The 24296-nt window shown below is 40.7% G+C and overlaps 2 protein-coding genes across 2 annotated transcripts in view; one reads left to right on the top strand and one right to left on the bottom strand.

Annotated features, from left to right (window-relative positions):
- The first annotated feature begins 9572 nt into the window (after positions 1–9572).
- Positions 9573–12325, top strand: LOC109923259 (testis-specific serine/threonine-protein kinase 3). The gene is made up of 2 exons (XM_020523298.2): positions 9573–9717; positions 11658–12325. Exons 1-2 carry the CDS (start codon positions 9573–9575, stop codon positions 12323–12325), a joined length of 813 nt encoding a protein of 270 aa, XP_020378887.1.
- A 4082-nt stretch (positions 12326–16407) lies between these two features.
- bsdc1 (BSD domain containing 1) overlaps positions 16408–24296 on the bottom strand; it is a 34670-nt gene continuing 26781 nt past the window's right edge. Inside the window, exon 12 of the mRNA XM_048612905.1 lies at positions 16408–18100. Coding sequence (XP_048468862.1) covers positions 18068–18100 — 33 coding nt within the window. The 3' untranslated portion in view covers positions 16408–18067. The remainder of the gene's footprint in view (positions 18101–24296) is intronic.

Below are 24296 nucleotides of genomic sequence, written 5' to 3'. Positions count from 1 at the left end.
GGAGAGTGAGTGCAGTGGGAGCACAGGGAGTGTGGAGATTGAGTGCAGTGGGAGTCCAGGTAGAGCGGAGAGGGAGCGGGGGGGCAGAGCACAGCAGGAACACAGGAGGAGCGGAAACGGATGCCATAGCCTCCCCCATAGCCCCCCTGCCCCTGTGGCTGGCTTTGGGTACTGAGCTGCTGGCACTGGGGCACTGTCGGGTGGTAAGGGTGAGATTGACATTCAGCCCAGGCCACTCAGTTTGTCATGGGACATGGGCATCAGTGGCTAGGCCAGTATTTTTGCCCAATTCTAATTCCCCTCCATAAGGCGGTGGTGAGCTGCTGCACTCCATGTGTTATAGGGATATCCACAATGTCCTTAGGGAGGATTTTGACCCAGCAACACTGAAGGAACTGTGATATATTTCCAAGTCAGGATGGAGAGTTCTTGGAAAGGAACATGTAGGTGGTGGTGTTCTCATGTATGTGTTGCCCTTGTCCTTCTAGATGGAAGTAGTCGGGGTTTGGAAGGTGTTGTCTGAGGATCTTTGGTGAATTTCTGCAGTGCATCTTGTAGATAGTACACACTGCTGCTACTGAGCGTCGGTGGTGGAGGGAGTGGATGATAGTTGATGTGCCAATCAAGCAGGCTAGCGTTCCCCTGGACGGTGTCAAGCTTCTTGAGTGTTGGAGCTGCACCCATCCAGGCAAGTGGGGACTATTCCATCACACTCCTGCCTTGTGCCTGGTAGATGGTGGACAGGCTTTGAGGAGTCAGGAAGTGAGTTACTCCCTACATGTTTCCTCTTCTCCGTCCTGCTCTTGCAGCCCTACGTGTTTATGTACTATGGGCCTGTTCTCTGGACCTCTATGACTGTATGGCTGATTGATTAAACTGGATTTCTGATCATTGAAGGTGGGGACTAGTTTAGGTAGGAATGTATTTTTGGCAGTATAGACTTGGTGGACTGAAGGGCCTGTTCTGTACTGTACAATTCTAAAATTCAATTGATGTTGTAGATGGCAAGTATTCCATTTGTTTACGTCCCACGTGAGAAATTCTTGGTTGAAGTTGAAGGAGATGGAATTGAGGTTAAATGATTGAAGTCTCTTGGAAATTTGCTGAACAGCAGGAGAGACAGAGCAGGGCGAATGGGCAGGAGTCTTTATTGGGAGAATGAGAGTCCTGGAAGGATCCCTGTTCTGGCCTTGACTATTCATTAACAACTTAGATGCTGAGATAGAAAGCTGCACAACTAAATGTGTCAATGGGACAAAGATAAACATATTGTGAGCAATGCAGATGCAAGTTTAAATTACCAACAGATATTGATGGAAGAAGTGAATGGACAATACAGTGGAAAAAATACTGAGAACTGTGGATGCTGTAAATCAAATAAAAACAGAAATTGCTGGAAAAGTTCAGCATGTCTGGTAGCATCTGCAGAGAGAAATCAGAGTTAATGTTTTGGGTGAGTGACCCTTCCTCAGACTTCTGATTGTCCTCAGTGGCATGTGGATTTCAATCAAAAAGGCTGATGGAACTTTGGCCTTTACATCTTGAATGTTAGGTTACAGGAGGAATATGCTTTAGTTATACAAAGTCCTGGTTCAATCACACCTAGGGTCAATGTAAGGCGGTCTGAGCACTGCAGCATACACAGCTTTAATGATCTTTGAGGGAATGCAATATATGTGTGCTTAAATAGTTAAACTACAAAGAGAGATTAAACAAACCATAATTATATTCTTTAGAATTTAGTAAGTATGGGATGATATGAAAAATTATCCTAGTTATAGGAACATGTAGTAGATAGCAAGAAATGATTTCTGTTATCTGGGGACACCATGACAAGGAGCAAAGTCTAGAACAGAGCCAGATTTTTTGGAGCTAATTTCCTAAATCAGGAAACATTTCTCAATGTGATGTATGACAAAATTTAGCGACTATCTACTGCAAAGGCATTAGGTCCTGATCAGTTATTAACTTTAATACTGAGATTGATAGTTTTTTTTTTACTTCCAAAGGTATTAAGGGATATAGAGAAATGATGAATATATGGTGTTAGGTAACAGATCAGTTCCTAACATTGAATAATGGAAATACCAATGACTGTAGGGGGAGCTGGCTTGACTTGATATCATTAGAGATGATTGTTGCCTAGCAGTTGTGTACTTATATTGTCAGTTGTCACTTATCAGCCCAAACTTGAACCTTGTCCAGGTCTTGTTGTGTTTGAGGAGTTATGAATGGAACAGTCCAGCATGTAATCATTGCAGCCATCCATCTGGTCTTATTGTGGAGTGGTCATTGATGAAGAGGGTGGAATCTCAGATTCTGCCCTGAGGAACTCCTGCAGCAAAGGCATGGGGCCAAGATGATTGGCCTGCAATGACCACAACCATTATCATTTGTATTAGGTACAACTCCAACTCATGGTGACCTTCTGACACAGTACCCATTGATGCCAGTTTTGCCAGGGCTTTTTGATGTCAAACTGGGTCAAACACTGCCATGATGTCAAGAGTTGCCACTCTACTCCCACCTGTGGAATTAAACTCTTTTATCCAAGTTTGGACCAAAGTTTTAATGATGTCTGGAGCCAAGTGGTCCTGATGAAAACCAAAATTGTCAGTGAGCCAGTCATTGGTGAGCAAACGTTGCTTAATAACACTGATGATGAAACTCCTATCACTTTTCTTTTGATTGAAGAGAGGAGTAGGAAAGAGGGGGATCCCAAGACAGAGAGTCAGCATTACGTAGAGGAACAGGCGAGGGGATGATCCTGAGACATAGAGTCAGCATCAACTAAAGGAACAGATGAGAAAAGGACAGAAGGAAGGCAGTCAGAGACAGAGACAGAGCCATATTCACTGAGACTGGTTGGATTTGGTTCTTGCTCTGTCACAAAGACAGGAGCTAACTGGTTGGTGAGTGTCTGGTAAGTGGCTAAGATCTTTGCTATTTATAAAATTTAATATAGCACACTATTTGGTGACAACAAAGTATGTAAATAGCAACTTAAGTAAGTGAATAATATAATTACATAATTAAAACTCATTAAGAATGGATGTTCAGATGATGTGTCGTGGCTGAAGCATGTGGGTACTTTTGTGAACCAGAACAAACACTTCCTAAGTTCCTGTTTGATGTTTGAGCAGCTTTGGCTCAGCGTTTAGGAGCTGAAGGCTAAATTACAGACACTGCATCACATCAGGGATAGGAGGGAGAGTCACCTGGATTCTTTGCAGTGGGAGGCAGTTACACCATTAGTCTCGGATTTTCTGATTTGGTCAGTGGTCAGGGACAGAAGGTTGAGATTGTTAGTGAAGAAAGTCAGGGGATTCAAGGGCAGAGAGTCAGTCTGTGCAATTATCCAGTAGGTTTGAGGACCTCTCAGTGAAGATCTCTCGGGCTGTTTGAATGTGAGCAGGATCTGCAGAGTGTATGACCAATAAGACCATGGTAATGAGAAGCAACAAGGAATGTCATGGTAGGTGACTGTATAGTGAGAGGGATCAACTCCATTCACTGCAGCAACTAGTGAGTCCAGTCCCAGGGTTCAGGACATCTGCTCAGGACCAGGGAGGAACTAACGGGGAAGAATCCAGTGACCATGGTCCATTACACAAGCAGAACTAGTAAAGAGATTCTGCCTGGAGAGTATGAGGAGAGAGACACTACATTAGAAATCAGAAACTCAAAAATTATGATATCTGTTATTACCTGAGCCACCTAAAAATTGGCACAGGGGATGTAAAATTAGCGAGATGAACATGTGGCTCAAAGATTGGTGTGGGAGAAATGAGTTCCAGTTCATGGGCACAAGTCCTGGGAAAGTGGGCACAGTAATATTGGATGGTCTACTCCTGAACAATGCTAGGTCCAGAGTTCTTGTGAATTGTGTAACTAGGGAAGTAGGAAGAATTGTAAACAAAATAGTGGAGTAAGGGATCAAATGTGGATCGATGTGATACATCAAAGGTTAGGGATAAGCTAAGAAAGGAAAATAATGGCAAGAGAAATGAAGACGAAGTCAAAAATCACATGACACCAGGTTATAGTCCAACAGGTTTATTTGAAATCACAAGCTTTCGGAGCGCAGCCCCTTTGTCAGGTGCAGTAAGAGGAGAACACACAGACACAGAATCTATAGGCAGAGAGATGACGGGCAGAGAGATCAAAGGATCATACAACTGGTGTGAGTGAGTGAACAAACCTAAAATGGCTGACAGCGTGCTGTTGAATCTTTAATCATTCACACATTCCTGCATTCTAGAAACTGCAGAAGCAGGGTATGGAGAACTCTGTCAGAAAGGAAATGCAACTTTCAATTGATTAGGATGCAAATTCCAGATTCTATTTCAAGTCACTGCCCCGAGATAATTAAAGGTTTCATCAGTGTCTGCCTAACTTTCCAAATTTCAAACCGGCAGAGCGATAGGAAAAAACAAAAGGTGACATCTCAGATCAGACACTGAATTGTAGGTGTGAGGCTTTGTTCAGAATCTGTCTCAGAGTTTTAACCTGGAATCAGGCTGGTTTTATTCCAAAAGCAGGAATTTATAAAATGTTTGAAGTTTGGACTGTCAGTCAGTGTGGCACTTTATAAATTCCTGCTTTTGGAATAAAACCAGCCTGATTCCAGGTTAAAACTCTGAGACAGATTCTGAACAAAGCCTCACACCTACAATTCAGTGTCTGATCTGAGATGTCACCTTTTGTTTTTTCCTATCGCTCTGCCTGTTTGAAATTTGAAAGGTTAGGCAGACACTGATGAAACCTTTAATTATCTCAGGGCAGTGACTTGAAATAGATTAAGATGCAAATTCCAGAATCTATCAAATGTTGCATCTCCTTTCTGACAGAGTTCTCCATACCCTGCTTCTGCAGTTTCTAGAATGCAGGAATGTGTGAATAATTGAAGATTCAACAGGACGCTGTCAGCCATTTTAGGTTTGTTCACTCACTCACACCAGTTGTATGATCCTTTGATCTCTCTGCCCTTAATCTCTCCACCTATAAATTCTGTGCCTGTGTGCTCTCCTCTCACTGCACCTGATGAAGGGTCTGCACTCCGAAAGGTTGTGATTTCAAATAAACATGTTGGCCTATAACCTGGTGTTGTGAGATTTTTGAATTTATCCACTCCAGTCCAACACCAGCACCTCCACATCAAAGGGAAATGAGGGTCAGACAATGCCTGGAACGGGCAGAGAGAATTCGGAATACACCAATAATCAAGACTAACTATTACAAAATTAAAAGAAGTCAAAAATAAAGGCTCTGAATCTGTGCGTGTAGTGTTCGTAACAAAGTGAATGAATTGACACTGTATGTTGAAATAAATAAATACAATCTGGTAACCGTTATGGAGACATGACTTCAGGATGATGAAGAATGGGTCCTGAATATTGAGGGGTGTATGACATTGAAGAAAAATAGAAAGTGAGGTAAAGGTGGAAGTGTACCATTGTTAATCAAATGACATTTATCAATAGTCAGAGATGGCCTTGGGTTAAGAATGTGACAGGTTAATTAGTGATTGCATCGTTAAGGTGACTCTTGATTGAAGTCACCACAATAAGAAGAATTTTTTAAACTTAAATACATGTAGGTATGATTGAGTAGTTGAAGTGAACTAGTTTAAGCTAGCAGGTAAATAAGTACAGAAGTAGTGGCAAATATTTAAGCGATATTTTAGAATACTTAGAATAAATACATTCCCAGTATGAAGTAAACATCTGAAGGGAGGACCCACCATCTGTAGTTAATTAATAAGAACATAAGAGCTAGGAGCAGGAGTAGGCCGTCCGGCCCTTCGAGCCTGCTCCACCATTCAATAAGATCATGGCTGATCTTTCCATGGACTCAGGTCCACTTACCCGCGTTCTCACCGTATCCCTTAATTCCTTTATTGTTCAAGAAAAATCTACCTTATCTTTAAAAACGTTTACTGAAGTAGCGTCAACTACTCCACTGGGCAAGAAATTCCATAGATTAACAACCCTCTGGGTGAAGAAGTTCCTTCTCAATTCAGTCCTAAGTTAGAAAAGAAGTTAGAGAAAGTATCAAACATAAGGAAAAAGTGAATAACTGCACAAAGATGATTCGCAGGTCAGGTGATCGGACAGAACATAGAGAATGGCTTAGAATGACAAAAAGGTTAATCAGGAGGGAGAAATGCAAGAAGGCTAACTAGGAACGCAAACATGAATAGCAAAAGTTTCCACAGAAAATTAAAAGGGAAGAGAGCAAATAAAGTGAGTAATGGTTCTCTAGAAAGAGAATGCTGTGTTAATATCGGATAACAAGGACATAGCAGATGAAATTAACAAATATTTTGGGTCAGTCTTCACTATAGGTCATAAAAACATTCCAGTAATATCTGCAAATGAGGACATGGAAGGAAGGAAGGAATTTATTGAAATTACAACCACAAGAGAGTGGCACAAACCAAACTAATGGAGTTGTGGGCCGACAGGTTTCCAGGTCCAGATGCATTTTATTCTAGGGTCTTAAAGAAGGTGCTAATGAGGTAATAGATGCATTAGTGTCAATTTTCCAAAATTCACTTGAGTCAGGAAAGGTACCATCAGACTGAAAACGCCCCTATATATGAACAGAGGCAGAAAACTATAATGCAGTTGTTATCTTGCCATCTGTCTTGGGAAAGGTGTTAGACTCAATCGTTTCATGTAGCTGCACACTTCAGAAAATTCTAGGTAATCAGGAAAAGTTGGTGTGTTTCGCTGTAAAGAAAATCATGTTTAACCAATCTATGGGTGTTCTTTATTCTATAGATAAAGGGAAGCTTGCCGATTTACTGTTCTTGGATTTCCAAAAGGCTTTTTGATAGTGTGCAACGTCAAAGGTTAGTATGCAAATATAGCACATAATCAAAAAGGCTAATAGGATGTTATTATTTATTGCAAGAGGAATTGAACATAAAAAATAAAGATATTATGGTTCAATTATATAGGGCAGTGGTAAGACCACATTTTAAATACGGAGCCAATGTAGACATGATGGTCCAAATGGTCTACAGTGCTGTAACACCTCTGTGATATTGTGTGCAGTTTTGGTCTCCTTTTTTAAAGATGGATGTAAATTGATTGGAAGTGGTTCAAAGTATGTTCACTAGATTGACACCTAGAACTTGTAGATTGTCTGAGGAAAGATTAGACAGACCGAGCTTGTTTCCACTGGAGTTTGGAAGAGTGTGGAGTGACTTAATTGAAGTGTTGATCCTGAATTGTCGTAACAAGGTGGACAAGGAAAGGAAGTTTCCACTTGTAGGTGGATCCCGAACAAGAAGACACTATTTTAAACTCAGGGTTCACCCTTTCAGGGCAGTGATCAGGAGACTTTGTTTTTCTCTTAGAAGTTTGAGTGACTTTGGAACTCTCCGTTAGAGGCAGAGTGGTTGAATATTTTACAGAAGGTCAACAGATTCTTGGAGGTAGGAAATCAAGGGTTTTTGAGAGTAGCTGGGAATGTGAAAACAAATAGGCCATGATCGTATTGAATGATGTAGCAGGCTTGAAGGGCTGAATGGTCTACTTCTACTCCTGCTTTCTATGTTGAGAGGGGACTGATGGTGTAGTAATTGGTCTGGTAGAATTTTTATTTTGTGTGTTTATGGACAGGACATACGTGTCAGATTAATACCAGTGTTACAGCTACAGAGGGGGCCATTACTGCATCCAGCGTGCTCAGGCACCAATTAACATCATAGTAAGGCAATCAGATTAGCTGAAGATTGGCATTTGTGGTGGTGAGGACCTCAGGAAGAGACTGAGATGAATCATCAATTTGACATTCCCAGATTAGGAGGATTTCAAATGTTACAGCCTTTTTTTACACGTTTGTGCAATCTTCATTGAATTTCCAGATGTGTGTCTGTGGAGCTCACTCCCCTGGCAGCATATGACTGTGCTGATCCTTCTAGTGGGTGTGTTCTGGTGGTGGGGCAGGGCTTCCCCAGGGATAGTGGTAGTAGTGTCAGGGACATAAGGTGTAGGCAATAATTCTGAGTGTGACTGTTGCTTGGCTGGTCTGTAGAACAGCTCTCCCAATTCTTTATAGATGTCCCCAGATATTAGTGAGAAGAATATCACAGGTTTGGCTGGGCAGGGTATGTCTGAAAACAATGCTAAATGGTCGACCTGTTTTATTCTTGAATGTTACTGGTTTAGTAAACGGTACCGATTTAATAGAGCTTGAGTGGTTTGCTGATGAAGGGTGTAAACCTGCAACGTCGACTTTCCTGCTCCTCTGATGCTGCCTAACCTGCTGTGTTCGTCCAGCACCACACTATATTAAGTGGTTTGCTGTCAGTTCAGAAACAAAGAAGCAAAGATTACATTATTCACCCGGAGTCATGTGTAGCCCAGATTTCCTTCCCTCAAAGGCATTTGTGAACCAAGTGGGTTTTATATAAATCCAGTAGTTTCATAGTCATCATTATTAAGATTAGCTTTATATATTTCAGATTTATTCAGTTAACTGAATGAAAACTCTCCCTGAATCAGCAGTGCAGTAACTGCTATCGTCTTTGTTACATTTGTGTTGCAATAGTATAGATATTTTAATCAAATTTTCCAAAACTTCAACAATTGAGCTATTTGTGGTTACAACTGTCCCTGGTAATTTCGCGATCCTGATCACTCGACATTGTATTGCAGGTGGTTTTCAGGATAGCTATCTCAAACACAACATGAAGACAACCGTGAGAGTCTGGTGTGATCCTCGCTACTGCTGTCTGTAAAATGACCCTGTTCCTCTCCGATATCAAAGGAGCACCAGCTTCCAGAAAGAAGCGGGCCAGCAAAGACTTGTTGGCAGTTGGCAGACTGCATCCCAAACCAAATAGCACGGATTTTTCACAAATGGAGAATTTATCAGTGTACCAATCAAAAAGGACAAGGCTCGAGGTCATATTGGAACAGAAAATGAAGATTATCATGGTGTAGAGTTGGAGCAGCCTCTCTGCTTTCGGGATGAGAATGATGACGGCAGCAGCGGCTGGTGGATAGACCCCATTCTCTCAGGCCGCCCTTGGCGAGGTTTTGAATTGATGTCATCGAGTAGAACGGCGTCTTTTCCCCCATTCCCTGGCGGAACTGGCACATGTTGAGCTGTGGTTTGACAGAGATTTCCTGAGTTTGTGTGAGGCGCTGTGGTTTGAGGGACTTGGTGAAGGAAGTGGGCGGGGGGGGGGGGGGAAGGTCCGGAGCTTCCATTCTCGGCGCTAGCTAGAGGCTCCAATCCGAACCAACTAACTGCTCAAACAAATCAAGGATTGGGTTGTAAAGACTTTTAAAGCCATGAATATCAGCGAGACAGCTTGAGCAGACAGCACAAAGTCTCCTTAGTAACAGGTAAATTATGCCATCATAATGAAGTCACATTTATATCCACTGGCATGGTTTTGCCTGGGCGGTCACACCCAGGATTGCTATTTTTTTATATAATGTCCGATTTTAGAAATAAGCTGGGAAGCCGAGAAACATTGGGTAGGTTGCGTGGAACTGGCTAAATTGAGGAATGTGATCGTTGAAACTCGTTAAGAAAGTGGATGAGAAGCGATGGAAAAACTGCTCCTGTCTAAAGGATATCAACTTGGGAACACGATCGGGGAGGGGACTTATTCCAAAGTGAAGGAAGCTTACTGCAGAAACCAGCAGAGGAAAGTGGCCATCAAAATCATCAACCGCCAGACAGTACCAAAGGGTAAGGCACACGGCGGATAAGCAACTTCTTAAAAATCGTCCCAGTTCATTAGCTACGGAATTCACGTCCACCTGATGACGTGCAGCTAATCAGTGAAGCAACCAATATTGCATCAATAGCTGGTGTTCTGCTGCCCAGCTCAATGTTCAAGTGCTGTGACAATTATTTTACTTTAACTAAGGTCTGCACACAGCGAGTAACTCCCCCGAAATGATGAAGATTTTACCCAGAGTAGAGACAAATTGGGACCAACTCGAGCATCACGCACGAACTGACAGTCAAAAACTTTCTCACATTTTACTTGGAGTCCATACATTAACTAAAAATACATAATTCTAAACGATTCCCTCGCCTATTCAGAAAACCCCAACAAAATGAGGCGAAGGGAATTTTTCAGTCTCCACTCACTGTTTAAAAGGATCTGTTCATTTGGACTTTCATTTTCCAACTCATTTTTAAATCCCAGGATCAGGAATTCGTTGTACTCAAGTGACCCACACCTCTAGTATACAGCCTCACTTTCCTGGTTTTAAAATTGTTATTACGGTTGTTGCTAGTATTTCATTAAGTCTGAATGGCGAGCAAATCGCCAGCTCTTCCACGACCGGAAATGTCAGGGGAAATCCAGCAGGAGTTTTAGATTTAGTGAGATTTAAGATTTATTATTCATTACGCCAGTATGTGCATTTACCGGATCAATGGTTCATCCCTCATTTCGTAAAATAGCAGTATTTGTTCTGTAATCGGGATGTCACATTAAATAAAAATAAATCTTTAATGACCAGCAGCTAAAGATAATATAATGAAAAAGTAAACAGTCAAACTTTTAAGTTTGATAAAGTTACCACAATCCCAAAGGACTAGGGGACTACTCTCTCATTAGAGAGAAAGACGACCGAGGGTGGTTTAACCTGAGGGTCACTAAGCCTCAGGCGAGGGGAGAGGTTGAAAAGGAGAGCTCCTCATGTCTGATACAAAACCAGATAAGGCTGCAGCTGTGACGAAAACGAGTTTCGGATCTAAACCCTCCCGCAATGGAAAAGTGGAATTAAATTGGAAAAAAAATGAAATAGAGCAGGGAGTGGAATGAACTACAGAACAAGAACAAGAGACCGGGGGGGGAGAAGGTGGTAGAATAAATGCTAAAAGATTTAAGAATGTGTGAACAGCAGGGACAGTTCTGAATTAACGAGAATCCAGCAACCCAATAGGAAATAAAATGGAAAAACAGTCTAAATTCGGAATTTGATTCAAGTATAAAGTAGTCAGTATGACCACCGTTAACACATTTTTCCGCCGTTTTGTTGGGAGCCGGGGAGGTAATGTCCAGACAAGGGACACCACATCGTTTTCCGAAACCCAATCTTCATGAGTCATTTCAATAATGATGTGTACAGACAGCCGCTATGTTGACCTGAACTGCCAATGTGTAAACAGAAATGTTGCATCTCACTGGCTTCTGATAGGCTAGAATTTCGCAAACGAATCAGGTATTTGTTTTTTTTAACGTGCAATTTGAGTTAGTCATTCAATAACTCAAACATTTGTTTAAAAGATATTTTCTAATCACACAGATGTTATTACACAATTCTGGAGCAGGTCAGCCTTGAGCCTGGGCCTGCTAACCCGAAGGCAGGGACATTACCACTGCGCTACAGCAACACCTCAATATTGGATTTCTTTATATATCTGGACACTATATATGCAGCCTTTACACACTCGCAGCTGTGCAAAAGGAAAACAGTTGTTTTTTAATCCATTGCTAGAATTGGGTATTGCTGGCAAACCCAGCACTAACGGCCAATCCCTAATGCTGCTGAAACCCCTACTTAGAGCAGACCGCGCCTAGTCGATATCAAAGCGTCATGTAAGCGAAATGTTAATCACGTAAGACGCACAACGGGCTTCAACCTATAAAATATTGCATTTTCCGTTTCTAGATTTCATCCACAAATTTCTCCCACGAGAACTGCAAATAGTACAGAACTTGGATCACAAAAATATCATTAAGGTTCACGAAATCTGGGAGAGCGATGATGGCAAGATCTGTATAATCATGGAGCTTGCAGAAGGTGGGGATGTTCTGGAACACATCAAAAAGGAAGGGCCGTTACCAGAAGAACTGGCAAAAACCTTATTCCGTCAACTTGTAGCAGCAATTCGATACTGTCACGACTGTGGTATTGCTCATAGAGATCTGAAGTGTGAGAACACACTGCTGGATAAAAGCTTCAATGTGAAGTTGGCAGACTTCGGCTTCGCTAAGAATTTCCGGACCGGGACAGCTGAGTTAAGCAAGACATTCTGCGGTAGCACAGCTTACGCTGCACCCGAGGTTCTCCAGGGAGTTCCACATGAGAGCATCAAGAGTGACATCTGGAGTATGGGCATTGTGTTGTACATCATGCTGTGCGGACACCTGCCTTTCGATGACTCCAACATTCCCAAGATGTTGTGGCTGCAGCAGAATGGGGTGGCATTCCCACAGCACCTGGAGCTGAGCCGGGAATGTCGAGACCTTGTTGGAAGATTGTTGGAACCCGATTGCAGTCTGAGACCTCCAATCCAGGAGGTCTGCTTCCATCCATGGTTATCAGACAGCCAATAAACATGAGAATCAAAACTGGTCGTTTCACCTTTTTAAAAAAGGTTACAGGGCAGTATACAGGGTACGAATGAACACTGGCTGCTGGCATGGAACCCAATTTCCAGAGTGTCTAAGATTATTGGAAAAACACGGCCTTAACATTTGTCACCAGGTGGCAGCACAAGCCCTGGGCGATACTGGCCATTATTGTCAAGATAAGCAATGTAACACTATTGCAATTAGCTTCAGTGAATATGGTCTCAGACATGACTTGTCATTAAGGGTTATCACCGGCTGGTGGGTATGAACATTCACAATCTATTACACATTACTAGAAGTTACATTGTCTATATGATGTGTGTAAGGCCCGAAGTGATGCTTCAGACGCACTTGGACAGGCGACAGTTGGAAGTTGCCCAAGGTTCCACATGGAAGGATAACTCAAGCACAAGACACGTAGGTTTTTAAAAGTTCATAACAATCTTTCAATTTAAAAAAAAAGTAATGAGGGGGAGAATCAAGAAATAGAATGGTTTTACGCCCTTAAAAAGGTTTGGTCTGTTCTCTTTTGACAATGCATTTTTTAAGGGCACGTTTGGTTTGAGCAGCAATCGCCAGACTCTGTTTGAGAGAAACTTTTAAAATTATATATATTCTTCAGGGTGGGAGAGTACTCGGCCCTTAATGAAAGTTGTCAAAATAAGTCACGTGTTATTTACAAAAAGTTCTGTTGGGTTGAAAGGTTCAAATTGATGTGTCCCAATAAACAAGATGCCCAATCAGACACAACTTGACCTGAAGTGTCTTTCATTTCTGGCTGAAGCCCTCCCACAACACATACAAAAGGCCAGTCAGGCCTGCAGCAGAAATCTGACATGTAACAATATGCTCTGTGTATAGGTACCACTGCATAAGCAGAGAGCAGGCCACAGCCCACTGAGGGCCACCTAGAGAAAGGAGAACCAGTGTCTGTTGAAGGGGGAAATATTCAGGCACCTGACTTCATTCATAACCAGAGTGAGATTAATGGGTTGTGATGGTAAGATAACAAGTTTTATACATTTCTCCTCATCTATAGGGACTCTCTAAAACCAAAACAGAAATGGCTGGAAAAACATCTGATAACATCTGTAGGGAGAAAGCAGAGTTAATGCTTCAGATTCAGTGATCCTTCAGAACTGAAGAAGTTCTGAAAAAGGGTCTCTGGTCCCAAAACATTAGCATCTGTGGAGAGAAAGCTAATGTTTTGGGTCCAGAGACCCTTCTTCAGAACTGAAGAATCACTGAACCTGAAGCACTAACTCTGCTTTCTCCCTACAGATGTTATCAGACCTGCCGAGTTTTTCCAGCAATTCTTGTTTTGGTTTCTGACTTCCAGATCCACAGTTCTTTTAACTCTTTAAAACTAGCTAGCTTTGTGTCAGGTGCAATTCAATGTCAATATGAATGTGCAATGTTACATCTTAGTTTGGCCCATTAAAAACCAGCAGCTACTCGGAGTGAATGAGACTGATTTTAAAAAGAGTTATAAGTAGGCCATTCAGCCCACTGAGTCTGCTTCATCTATGAGATCGTGGCTGATCCAATCATTCTCAACTCCACTTTCCAGCCTTTCCCCCATAAACCTCAAATACACTTCCTGATTAAAAATCCCATACAGCTTTGAATATAATTAATGACGAAACCTCCACAGCCCTCTATACTAAGTAATTCCACAAACAGACGAGCCTCAAAAAAATTCCTCAGCTGTCTTAAATGGGAAACCTCTTGTTGTGAGATTATGCTCTCTAGGCCTAGACGGAGGAGAAAGAACATTTTCACATCTAACTTGTCAAGTCTCATAAGGATCTTGTATGTTTTAATAAGTCCACCTCTTATTCTTCCAAACTCCAATGAACACAAGCCCACCCAACTCAATCTCTCATGTGATAGTAATTCCTCAGATCAGCCTAACGAACCTTCTCTAAATTGTCTCCAATGCTACTGTATCTTTTCTTGGATACAGGGCCCAAGACTGTTCACAGTACTCCAGCTGTGGTCTGACTGGTGCCTTCATTAGACTGCCTTTTCTTTAATACTCATTCAGGTCCAGCAGACTCAAACAATCCAGTCAGCGATGTATCATTAAACCATTTACTTAGCCCCTATCTTTCAGAAAGAAAAGAGAAAACCTCTGGGCACTTTTGGGCAGAAAAAAAACCAGACTCTGGGATACCATAGTTGCTCTTGCCTCATCATATTCATCACTTACCCCTTGTAACCAGGAACTTGACAAACCCCATAATCATTGTGAACATAAATACTTTGTAACATTTAACCTCTTTGCCTATTAACATTATAGAGCTAATGCAGAGTTTTACGGTATCTTCCTTTTTCAAATAACCTAACTAGTCAATAAGTCAATGATTTTATTTTAAAAACCATTTGTTTTGTCCTAGATGTCTAAGCAATTGAAGAATTTGGCACCACTCGAGAACCTCAACAGCCTTCACAGCACATGATCACTTTTCTCACCTTCACATTATTGACAGCAAGATATTAATAATTTTTTTGCTCTTTAAAATGCAGATACGATATTGCACACTCACTCATCACAACATCACCAAAATTTCAAAATGAAACATCAATGCACAGAATCCTATTTCAATTAGGGAAGGTCTTTGAGGAATTGACCAGAATGTTTTAATGGATACATAAATTTCAAAAGCATTTTATAAAGTGGAAGAAGCGCCAACAGAAAAGTTACAACTGGATGACTGGACTTCAAAATCTTGTAATTGGCTGTAAAAGTGTTTTTGTACATTCAGTTATCATTGATCTCACCCTGCTCTAAATATATTACACAAAAATTAAAGTCACTGCTAAAAAATAAGAGGTCACCCATTTGAGATGTGGTGAATTTCTTCTCTCACACAGGATCATAAGTCTTCCTCAAAAGGTTGTGGAAGCAGAGTCTTTCAATGTTTTTTAAGCAGCTCAATTAGCTCAGTTACCTGGATGGCTGGTTTGCAATGCAGAGTAACACTAACAGTGCAGGTTCAGTTCCTGCACTGACTGGTGTTACCAAGAATGTCCCATGTTCTCAACCTCTCCTTTCATCGGAGGTGTGCTGACTCTCAGGTTAAACCACCACCTGTGGTCTTTCTCTAATGACAGCAGCAACCCTAATGGTCCTTTTGGACTATGGCAACTTTATTTAAGTTTGATGAAAATACCCCTTTTTGAAAAACAAAAATTGAAAAATACATGCTAGTTACTTGCTTTATAAATTAACTTCAGATACTGAAATATACAATTGCAGATTATAGTGTGGTGGAATTATAGGAAGATAAGTTGCAACTTGCAGATATTGTTCTAAATTAAGAAAATGTAACCCAGCCAGCTAAGCCTCCTTTTCTCTGAATAAAAAAATCCACTGAAGCCCAAAAACATTTTTAGTTTGAGACTTTTCTTTTTGAGTCTGACAAAAATCTAGCAAGAATTGTAATGTGAATAGATACAAAACAAATGCTGTAAATGATGGCATACAAGTCAATCTTCTGTACAACACCAATTTTTCCAGCCCTAAAAGTTTTGTTTTTGCATAAACTCAGCATGTCAGTTGATTCCTCTTTTCAACCAATGACATGCTAAGGATGTCAGTCTCAATTTTGCACATCACAATTGGATGTTTTACTTACTAGTACCTTATAACTAACAGGCAATACAGGCTGTGATGTGAAGGTGTGTGAGGGTTTAAGACATGCCCACTCTTTGTATTAGTCACCGATGACATTTCAAATTGAACTGCCATTGAGTGGTTGCCACTTTTATACTCTGGGTACAAATCAACCCCTAATTTTGAATGTTTCAATGCTCAGCGTATAGGCCAAGATTCATGCTACCTAATATATTGTATGTGAAGGTCTTTTGTTTGTATATTGTTAGCCATTTTGAAAAATGTGCCCAACAATAGAAAGTTATTCACTATTACGTTCTGTACCAAGTGTGAAACAGTAAGCACTAGATTTTAGTTTGTTTAAAAACTGGAAAGAAAATTAACTAATCTCTTACTTACAGCTAAACCTCTCCAAAAGTACAGCTAGCAACATTTTCATTCTGTATAAGTTTAATCTGAGTTTATTTTCCCTATTAGCACCTATACAAGATAGAAAGGGGTGGGGGGACTCATACCCCAATGAGTAACTTTTAAAGCTAAGCAATATTCAATTAATCACTTCCAGTTGTGCCAGAAGAGAGATTACACATTAATGTTTCAACCTACTGTCACATAGCAAATCTGCTCTGTACTCAGCACTTAGAAACAGGGTTTTAACATGCATTGTGTTTTTCAAAAATGTCCATTTAGTAAAATACTTGCATCTGTCAAATAAATATGCCAAAGTTTATTAAAGAAATAAAAACAAATAGCAAATACTCAGCAGGTTAGACAGCTCGTCAAGACAGCACAAGTCTTTTGACATTTTAGTTACAAGACTTTTGAAGAAGCATCCTGTACCTGAAATATTAGCTGACTTTTGTTTTTTGATATATGCTGCCTGATATGTTGAGTATCACCAGAGTTTTTGTTTCAAATTTCCAGAATGCAAAATTTTGCTTTTCAAATTTCAATCATATATACAGAAACATGGTAATGACACGCTTCAGTAGTGAAGGCACGGTGTGCAGTACAATGACTGTATTAGTGCTTCCAATTCATTCATTACAGTTTTCAGCTTTCCCAAGGCAAACTGCTCTGCTTTGTTTTTAGCTTGCTTACAGGTCACCTGTTACCATTTAACCGGAAGATGTGATCAATAAGACAGCAGATTTCTGAACTGTCGTTGCATGCATTTCCTGCTCCATTCATGGGATCAATACAACAATCTAAACTTTCCTGCTTCCCATTCTGACCACCCCTCCTCCCACCAAAACATATGGAACATTCAGTTTGTGATTTAGCCGAGAAGCCTACTTATCTTAACTTGATTAACAATTGACCTTCCAAGACTTTTGCTACACTTTCACCACAAAATGACAGTCAATATTTGTTTACTGATCCCATATTTGTTTCAACAACCACAATTCAACATTAACAGAGTAGTAAATCTGTACAAGTGTGGGACTGTTACAAGCAAAGTCAAGGGTTTAAAAAATACATTTGAAATGCCATGTAGCTCAAAATTATAACCCTATTTTTGGTAAGCCTCCAATTTTAAAAACAGCATTGCTCTACCACTATTCAGTAAATTGGAGGAATTCAATTTCCAATTAGCACTTTTAGCTGATATTTTGTTTTATTTAAAAGGTGCATAAACACTGAAAGCATTAGTCAATTAACCTTGTATAATTTAAGTTTAATCCATGTAAGTGCAAATCTGTAAAAGATCTAAGGGAACTTGAATTACAAAACTAATGGTCTCCCATATCTGAAAGCTAGAAAATGCATATTTAAAATATATATTGCACAACCAACCAGCTGTTAATTACACAAAAACAAAACACCATTAGAAACAATAATAGCAATGTCTCCCACTAAATATAACTTTAGACTAAAGAATGAAATATAACCCATGCTCCATAGTCCTTTGTAATTACATGCTAAAAAGCCTGCTTATATGATACAATAGCATGCAGTATAAAACATGTTACCCTAGCTTGTTGAAGCAATGGCACAGGAAACCTGTATATACACTACAGGCTAAGAATATAAACACAATGCTCATTACATTAGAATGAAAGAATTCAAGAAAATCAACTAAAGCAGCAATGTCCAATTTCATTTTATTCCCAATCTTCCCAGTCTTCATCTTCCAGCTGAAAGATATCAGGTTTTAAAAATTAGAATCAGACAATTGAATAGGTCTTAATAAAGCAGCAATCATACATCCTACTAGTCATCACAAAGCTAAAATATTCACAGGCACCAAACTAGTTTTTTTTTAAATTATAACCTTGCTACACACACTGGAATGTTAATAATTTGCACCCACAGCTTTATTTCATCTGTTATTTAAACTGCTGTTTCTCTCCCTCTTCTGTTCACCTTATGAGGGTTCAACATTACCACAAAACTCAGATACGAGTAGAAATGGTCAGATTAAAAGAAGTAAATCATCTAAACTTAAAACTCATGCAATGAAGATCTCCTGTTTCCAATGCAAAGATATACATAATAATAAGTGGCTAATATTAAAAACTTCAGGATAGGATGCTTTCATGAAGTAGACCCGTATGGTTTGAGATCAAGTTTTCAGGAAGCTTTTAAAATAAGAGAATGTAAGTGAAATGGATTAGGGAAGGAGGCATGAGCCGGAACATATGCAAAGCCCAGAGTCACAGATGTAGGCTGGCCTAAGAAGTAGAACCCTCTTGACAGATACACAGTGCAGGTCAGCAAATAGGGCTGATGTGTAACTAAGACACAATATTGGCAATAGAGGTTGAGACAAATTTAAAATTTATAAAAAAGTAGAGTTCAAGCAGCTGGAGAAGTCACACACTAAGGCAATCACAGGGTGGAGGTGGATTTCTGTAGCAGAGGGGACGAAATAGTGGGAATGGCTGGCAATCTCACAGATAACGAGGCATGTTGAGGGTTTGAACCTCAGCCTGGAATTCAGTAGGGCACCAAATAGTTTATGCCAAATGCAATTCGAATGAACCATTAAGGCGGAGTTGGGATTGTCAAAAGTAGAGTGTCTTTTCCAGGTGTTAAAAGTTGTTGACATAGAAGATTAATGTGAAATCACATTGTCTATTTTTTCTGCAGAACCTATATTCTCAAGTTAGTGAATGTCAGAAAAGCATCTTCCAGTACAAAACAGTTGGCCATTATCTCTCCCCTCCACCCCACCATCCTAAACAATGACATCGAGAATCTTAACGATTATCTATCTGGCTCTCAGGCCAAATATAGACTCTGCTGCCTTAATAAAGGAGACGCAGTGTAGGGAGTGCAGTGGGAAGACAATCTTTCCAAGTCGCTCTCAAAATTCCCATCAGAAAATTTTTTAAGAATTCAAACCTAATTAGTGGCAAAGATAAATGTTCCTGCTAAGCTGCTCAGCCTAGGTATCACAACAAGCCTTGTTCTGCAAAGAACAACATATCTGCACAGTTGCTCAGAAACTTGTCCGTGTGCAACTAACAATTAGAGGGAAAACTAAGATCATAGCATGGATTCAAATTAAGATTAGCCATGTATCCCTAGAAGCTTTCAGTTTCAAGCCAACTTCCATGCTCAATGTGATGCTAACAAAAATAAAAAAACCACACACTCTATGGTGACTTTTAAAAAATATCTTGAAGGGAAATAGGAATAATCCAGGACACTACAGATAAGCGAGTCTCACACTAGTGATTGGGAAGCTGTTGGAGTGAGTTCTTAGGGATAGGATTTATGCACATTTGGAAAAGCATGACCTAATTAGGGACAGTCAGCATGGCTTAGTGCAGGGCAGGTCATGTCTTACTAACTTGATTGAATTTTGAGGAGTTGATGAAGGTGATTGATGCGAGTGGAGCAGAGGATGTTGCCTTTGGGAATTTAGGAAGGCTTTGACAAGGTCCCTCATAGTTGACTCATCCAGAAGATTAAGATGCATGAGATCCTTGTTAACACAGCCGCGTGGATTGCCCGTAGAAGGCAGAGGGTAGTGGTGGAAGGGTATGTTTTCAGGTCCGTGACAAGTGGTGTTCCGCAGGGATCCCTATTGGGACTTCTGTTGTTTGTGATATACATAGAAATGACATAGATGAAAATGTAGATGGTGGATTAATAAGCTTGCGATCGGTGAAGTTGTGGATAGTGTAGAAGGTTGTCAAAGGATACAGCAGGATATAGATCAGTTGCAGATATGAGCAAAGAAATAGCAGACAGAATTTAATCCAGACAAGTGCAAGGTGGGAGATCAAATGTTAAGGAAACGTATGCATTTAAATGGCAGGACTCTGAATAGCACTGATATACAGAAGAAGGATCTTGGGGCTCAAGTCCATTGCTCCCTGAAAGTGGCCACGCAAGTAGACAAAGTGGTAAAGAAGGCATTATGGCATGCTTGCCTTTATAGATCAGGGAATTGAGTACAAGAGTCAGGATGTCATGTTGCAGCTTTAAAAGACTTTGGTTAGGCCACACTTAAAAGTTTTACGTTCAGTTTTGGTTGGCACATTGCCAGGAAAAATGTGAAGGCTTTGGAGAGGCTGCAGTAGATGTTTATCAGGAGGATGCCTGGAATAGAGGGTATGAGCTATAAAGGAGAGGCTGGAAAAACTCAGGTTGTTTTCTCTTGAGAGGCAGAGGCTGAGGGGAGACCTGATAGAAGTCTGTAAAATTATGGGATGTACAGATAGGGTTGACAGTCAGAATCTTCTTCCCAGAGTTCAAATGTCTAATACTAGGGGGCATGCATTTAAGGTGAGAGGGGGAAGTTCAAAGGAGAAGTGAGGGGCAAGAGTTTTTGTTCCACACAGAGAGGGTCCACACAGAGTGGGAGGAGTCTGGAACGCACTGCTAGGTACGTTGAGGCAGATACAATAAAGACATTTAAGGGACTTTTAGATAAGCACGTGATTATGCAAGGAATGGAGGGATATGGACCAAGGCAGGCAGAAGGGATTAGTTTCATTTGGCATCATGTTTGGCACAAGATCGTAGGCCGAAGGACCTGTTCCTGTGCTTACAGTTCTATGTTCTATAACATTTTAATTTCACAATCATATAAATTGAGTTTTTCATCTTACTCCAACTAACTTTGGCCACAAAATAAGCAATCAATATTCAACAGATTGCTATATTAATGTTCAAAATTAAATACATTCACAAATAATTTTATTTATATGTACAATGCTTCAAACTTACAAAATGCTCAATTATGTTCAATATCATGAATTATATTTAGAAGTGCAATGTATATTTACCTTGCGATGGAAAAGCAGGTTACATATCTGCATATTTAAACTTTAAAAAAGTCCAATGGAAATATAAGCAGACTTCTAAGATCACTAGAAAAATATTTTCTAAGGCGCGGTGTGGTAAAGAGGGGAATATCTTTTTTGTAAAAAATAATGAGGAAACTTCTTGTGACCTTGCTCACTGTTAATCAGAAGAAATCAAATGGAACAATAACCAGTCAGGTTGTGGAGGTTGCAGCAACACATCAATGAAAAAATATGTTATATCAGTACTCTGATTTCAATACACAGAGAACACTACAATGTTACCAACTCAAAGACTTTACATGTGCCGTTTATTTTAAAAGGTGGCTTTCATTTTGCTGTCAACAACAGGAGAAACACCACCTCCAGATTCACTAAACTGTTTTATCTGATTTTCTGATCAATGAGACTTTATCTTCACTGAAAATCACACTGGGAAATAAATCCGCCCAAGAGTTAAACACCCAGGTATTATGGGATTAATTGTTCTTAGCATTTTATACGATCATCCATTAAACTGAGAAATTCTCCTGTAGTTTTACAGGCATAGAGTTATACACCATGGAAAGAGCCCTTCAGTCCAACTCGTCCATGCCGACCAGATATCCTAAATAAATCTAGTCCCATTTGCCAGTAGCTGGCCCATATCCCTCTAAACCCTTCCTATTCATGTACCCATCCAGATGCCTTTTAAATGTTGTTATTGTACCAGCCTCCACCACCACCTCCGGCAGCTCATTCCATACAAGCACCACCCTTTGCATGAAAAAGCTGCCCCTTAGGTCCCTTTTAAATCTTTCCCCTCTCACCTTAAACCTATGCCCCTCTAGTTTTATAGGCTCCTACGATAGGAGAAAGACCTTGGCTATTCATGCTATCCATGCCCCGCATGATTTTATAAACCACCACAAAAGGTCACCCCTCAGCCTATTCAGCCTCTCCCTATAGCTCAAACCCTCCAATACTGGCAACATCCTTGTAAATCTTTTCTGAACCCTTTCAAGCTTAACAACTTCCCTACAGCAGGGAGACCAGAATTGAATGCGGTATTCCAAAGGAGGCCTAGCCAATGTCCTGTGCAGCCGCAACATGACCTCCCAACCCCTATACTCAATGCACTGACTAACAAAGGCAAGCATACCAAACGCCTTCTTCGCCACCCTGTCTGTCTAGCAACTTTCAAGGAAATATGTACCTGCACGCCAAGGTTTCTTTGTTCAGCAACATTCCCCAGGAATCGAGGATCTGAGGAAGGGTCACCGGACCCGAAACGTTAACTGTTTTCTCCTTCACAGATGCTGCCAGACCTGCTGAGCTTTTCCAGCAACTTCTGTTTTCGTTCCCCAGCACCTTACCATTAAGTGTATAAGTCCTGCCCTCATTTGCCTTTCCAAAATGCAAAACTCACATTTATCTACATTAAACTCCATCTGCTACTCCTCGGCCCATTTGCCCATCTGATCAAGGTCCTGCTGTACTCCAAGGTACCCTTCGCTGTCCACTACACCTTCAATTTTAGTGTCATCTGCAAACTTACTAACCATACCTCCTATGTTCACATCCAAATCATTTATATAAATGACAAAAAACAGTGGACCCAGCGCCAATCCTTGCGGCACAGTGCTGGTCAGAGGCCTCCAGTCAGATAAACAACCTCCCACCATCACCTCTGTCTCCTCCTTAGAACTAGCCATTGGAATACAAAATTGGCTTGTCCTATATTCCAGGCAATCTAACCTTGCTAACTAGTCTACCACACGGAACCTTGTCAAACGCCTTACTGAAGTCCATATAGACAACGTCCACCATTTTCCTGAATCAATCCTCTTGGTCACTTCTTCAAAAAATAATCAGTAAGGCATGATTTCCCATGCACAAAGCCATGTTGACAATCCTTAACCAGTTCCTGCCTTTCCAAGTACACGTAAATCCTGAACCTCAGGATCCTCTCCAACAACTTGCCCACCACCGTCAGATTCACCAGCCTATATTTCCCTGGCTTTTCCTTACCACCTTTCATAAATACTGGCACCACACTAGCCAACTTCCAGGCTTCCGGCAACTCACCCGTGGCTATTGATGATACAAATACCTTAGCAAGAGGCCCAGCAACAACTTCCATAGCTTCCAATAGAGTTCCAGGGTACACCTGATCAGGTCCCGGGGATTTATCCATCTTTATGCTTTCTAAGACATCTGGCACCTCCTCCTCTGTAAAATTGACACTTTAAGATATCACTATTTATTTCCCCAAGTTCTCTAGCTTCCATATCCTTCTCCACAGTAAACACTGATGCAAAATACTCATTTATTATCTCCCCCATCTCCTGTGGTTCCACAGATAGGCAGCCTTGTTGATCTTTAAGAGGCCCTATTCTTTCCATAGTTACTCTTTTGTCCTTAACATACTTGTAGAATCTCTTTGGATTCTCCTTAACCTTATTTGCAAACGCTCTCATGTCTTTTTCATGCCCTCCTGATTTCCCTCAAGTATACTCCTACTGCCCTTACATTCCGAGCGATTTGCTCAATCCCAGCTGTCTATACCTGGCATATGCCTCCTTTTACTTTCTTGACCAGAGCCTCAATATCTGGAGTCATCCAGCACTCCCTACACCTACCAGCCTTGGCCTTCACACTAACAGGAACATACTGTTTCTAGACTTCTGTAAACTCATTTTTGGCACCCTCCCACTTTCCAGCTTTCCCTGCGAACAGCTGCCCAATCAACTTTTGAGAGTTCTGGCCTAATACCATCAAAATTGTCTTTCCTCCAATTTAAAACTTTACCTTTTTGATTTAGTCTATCTTTTTCCATTTTGAAACTAGCAGCATTACGATCACCGGCCCCAAAGTGCTCCCCCAGACACCTCAATCACTAGCCTTGCCTTATTTCCCCAAAGAGGGTCAAGTTTTGCTCCTTCTCTAGTAGATATTTCTACATACTGAATAAAAAAAATTTTTGTACATACTTAAATTCCTCTCCATTGAAGGCCCTTAACACTATGGCAGTCCCAGTATATGTTTGGAAAATTAAAATCCCCTACCATTACAACCCTATTATTCTTACAAA

This window comes from Rhincodon typus, chromosome 27, assembly GCF_021869965.1.
Source record: "Rhincodon typus isolate 14 chromosome 27, sRhiTyp1.1, whole genome shotgun sequence".
In the NCBI taxonomy this organism is placed as follows: domain Eukaryota; kingdom Metazoa; phylum Chordata; class Chondrichthyes; order Orectolobiformes; family Rhincodontidae; genus Rhincodon; species Rhincodon typus.
This window is presented reverse-complemented; position numbering and strand designations above follow the sequence as displayed.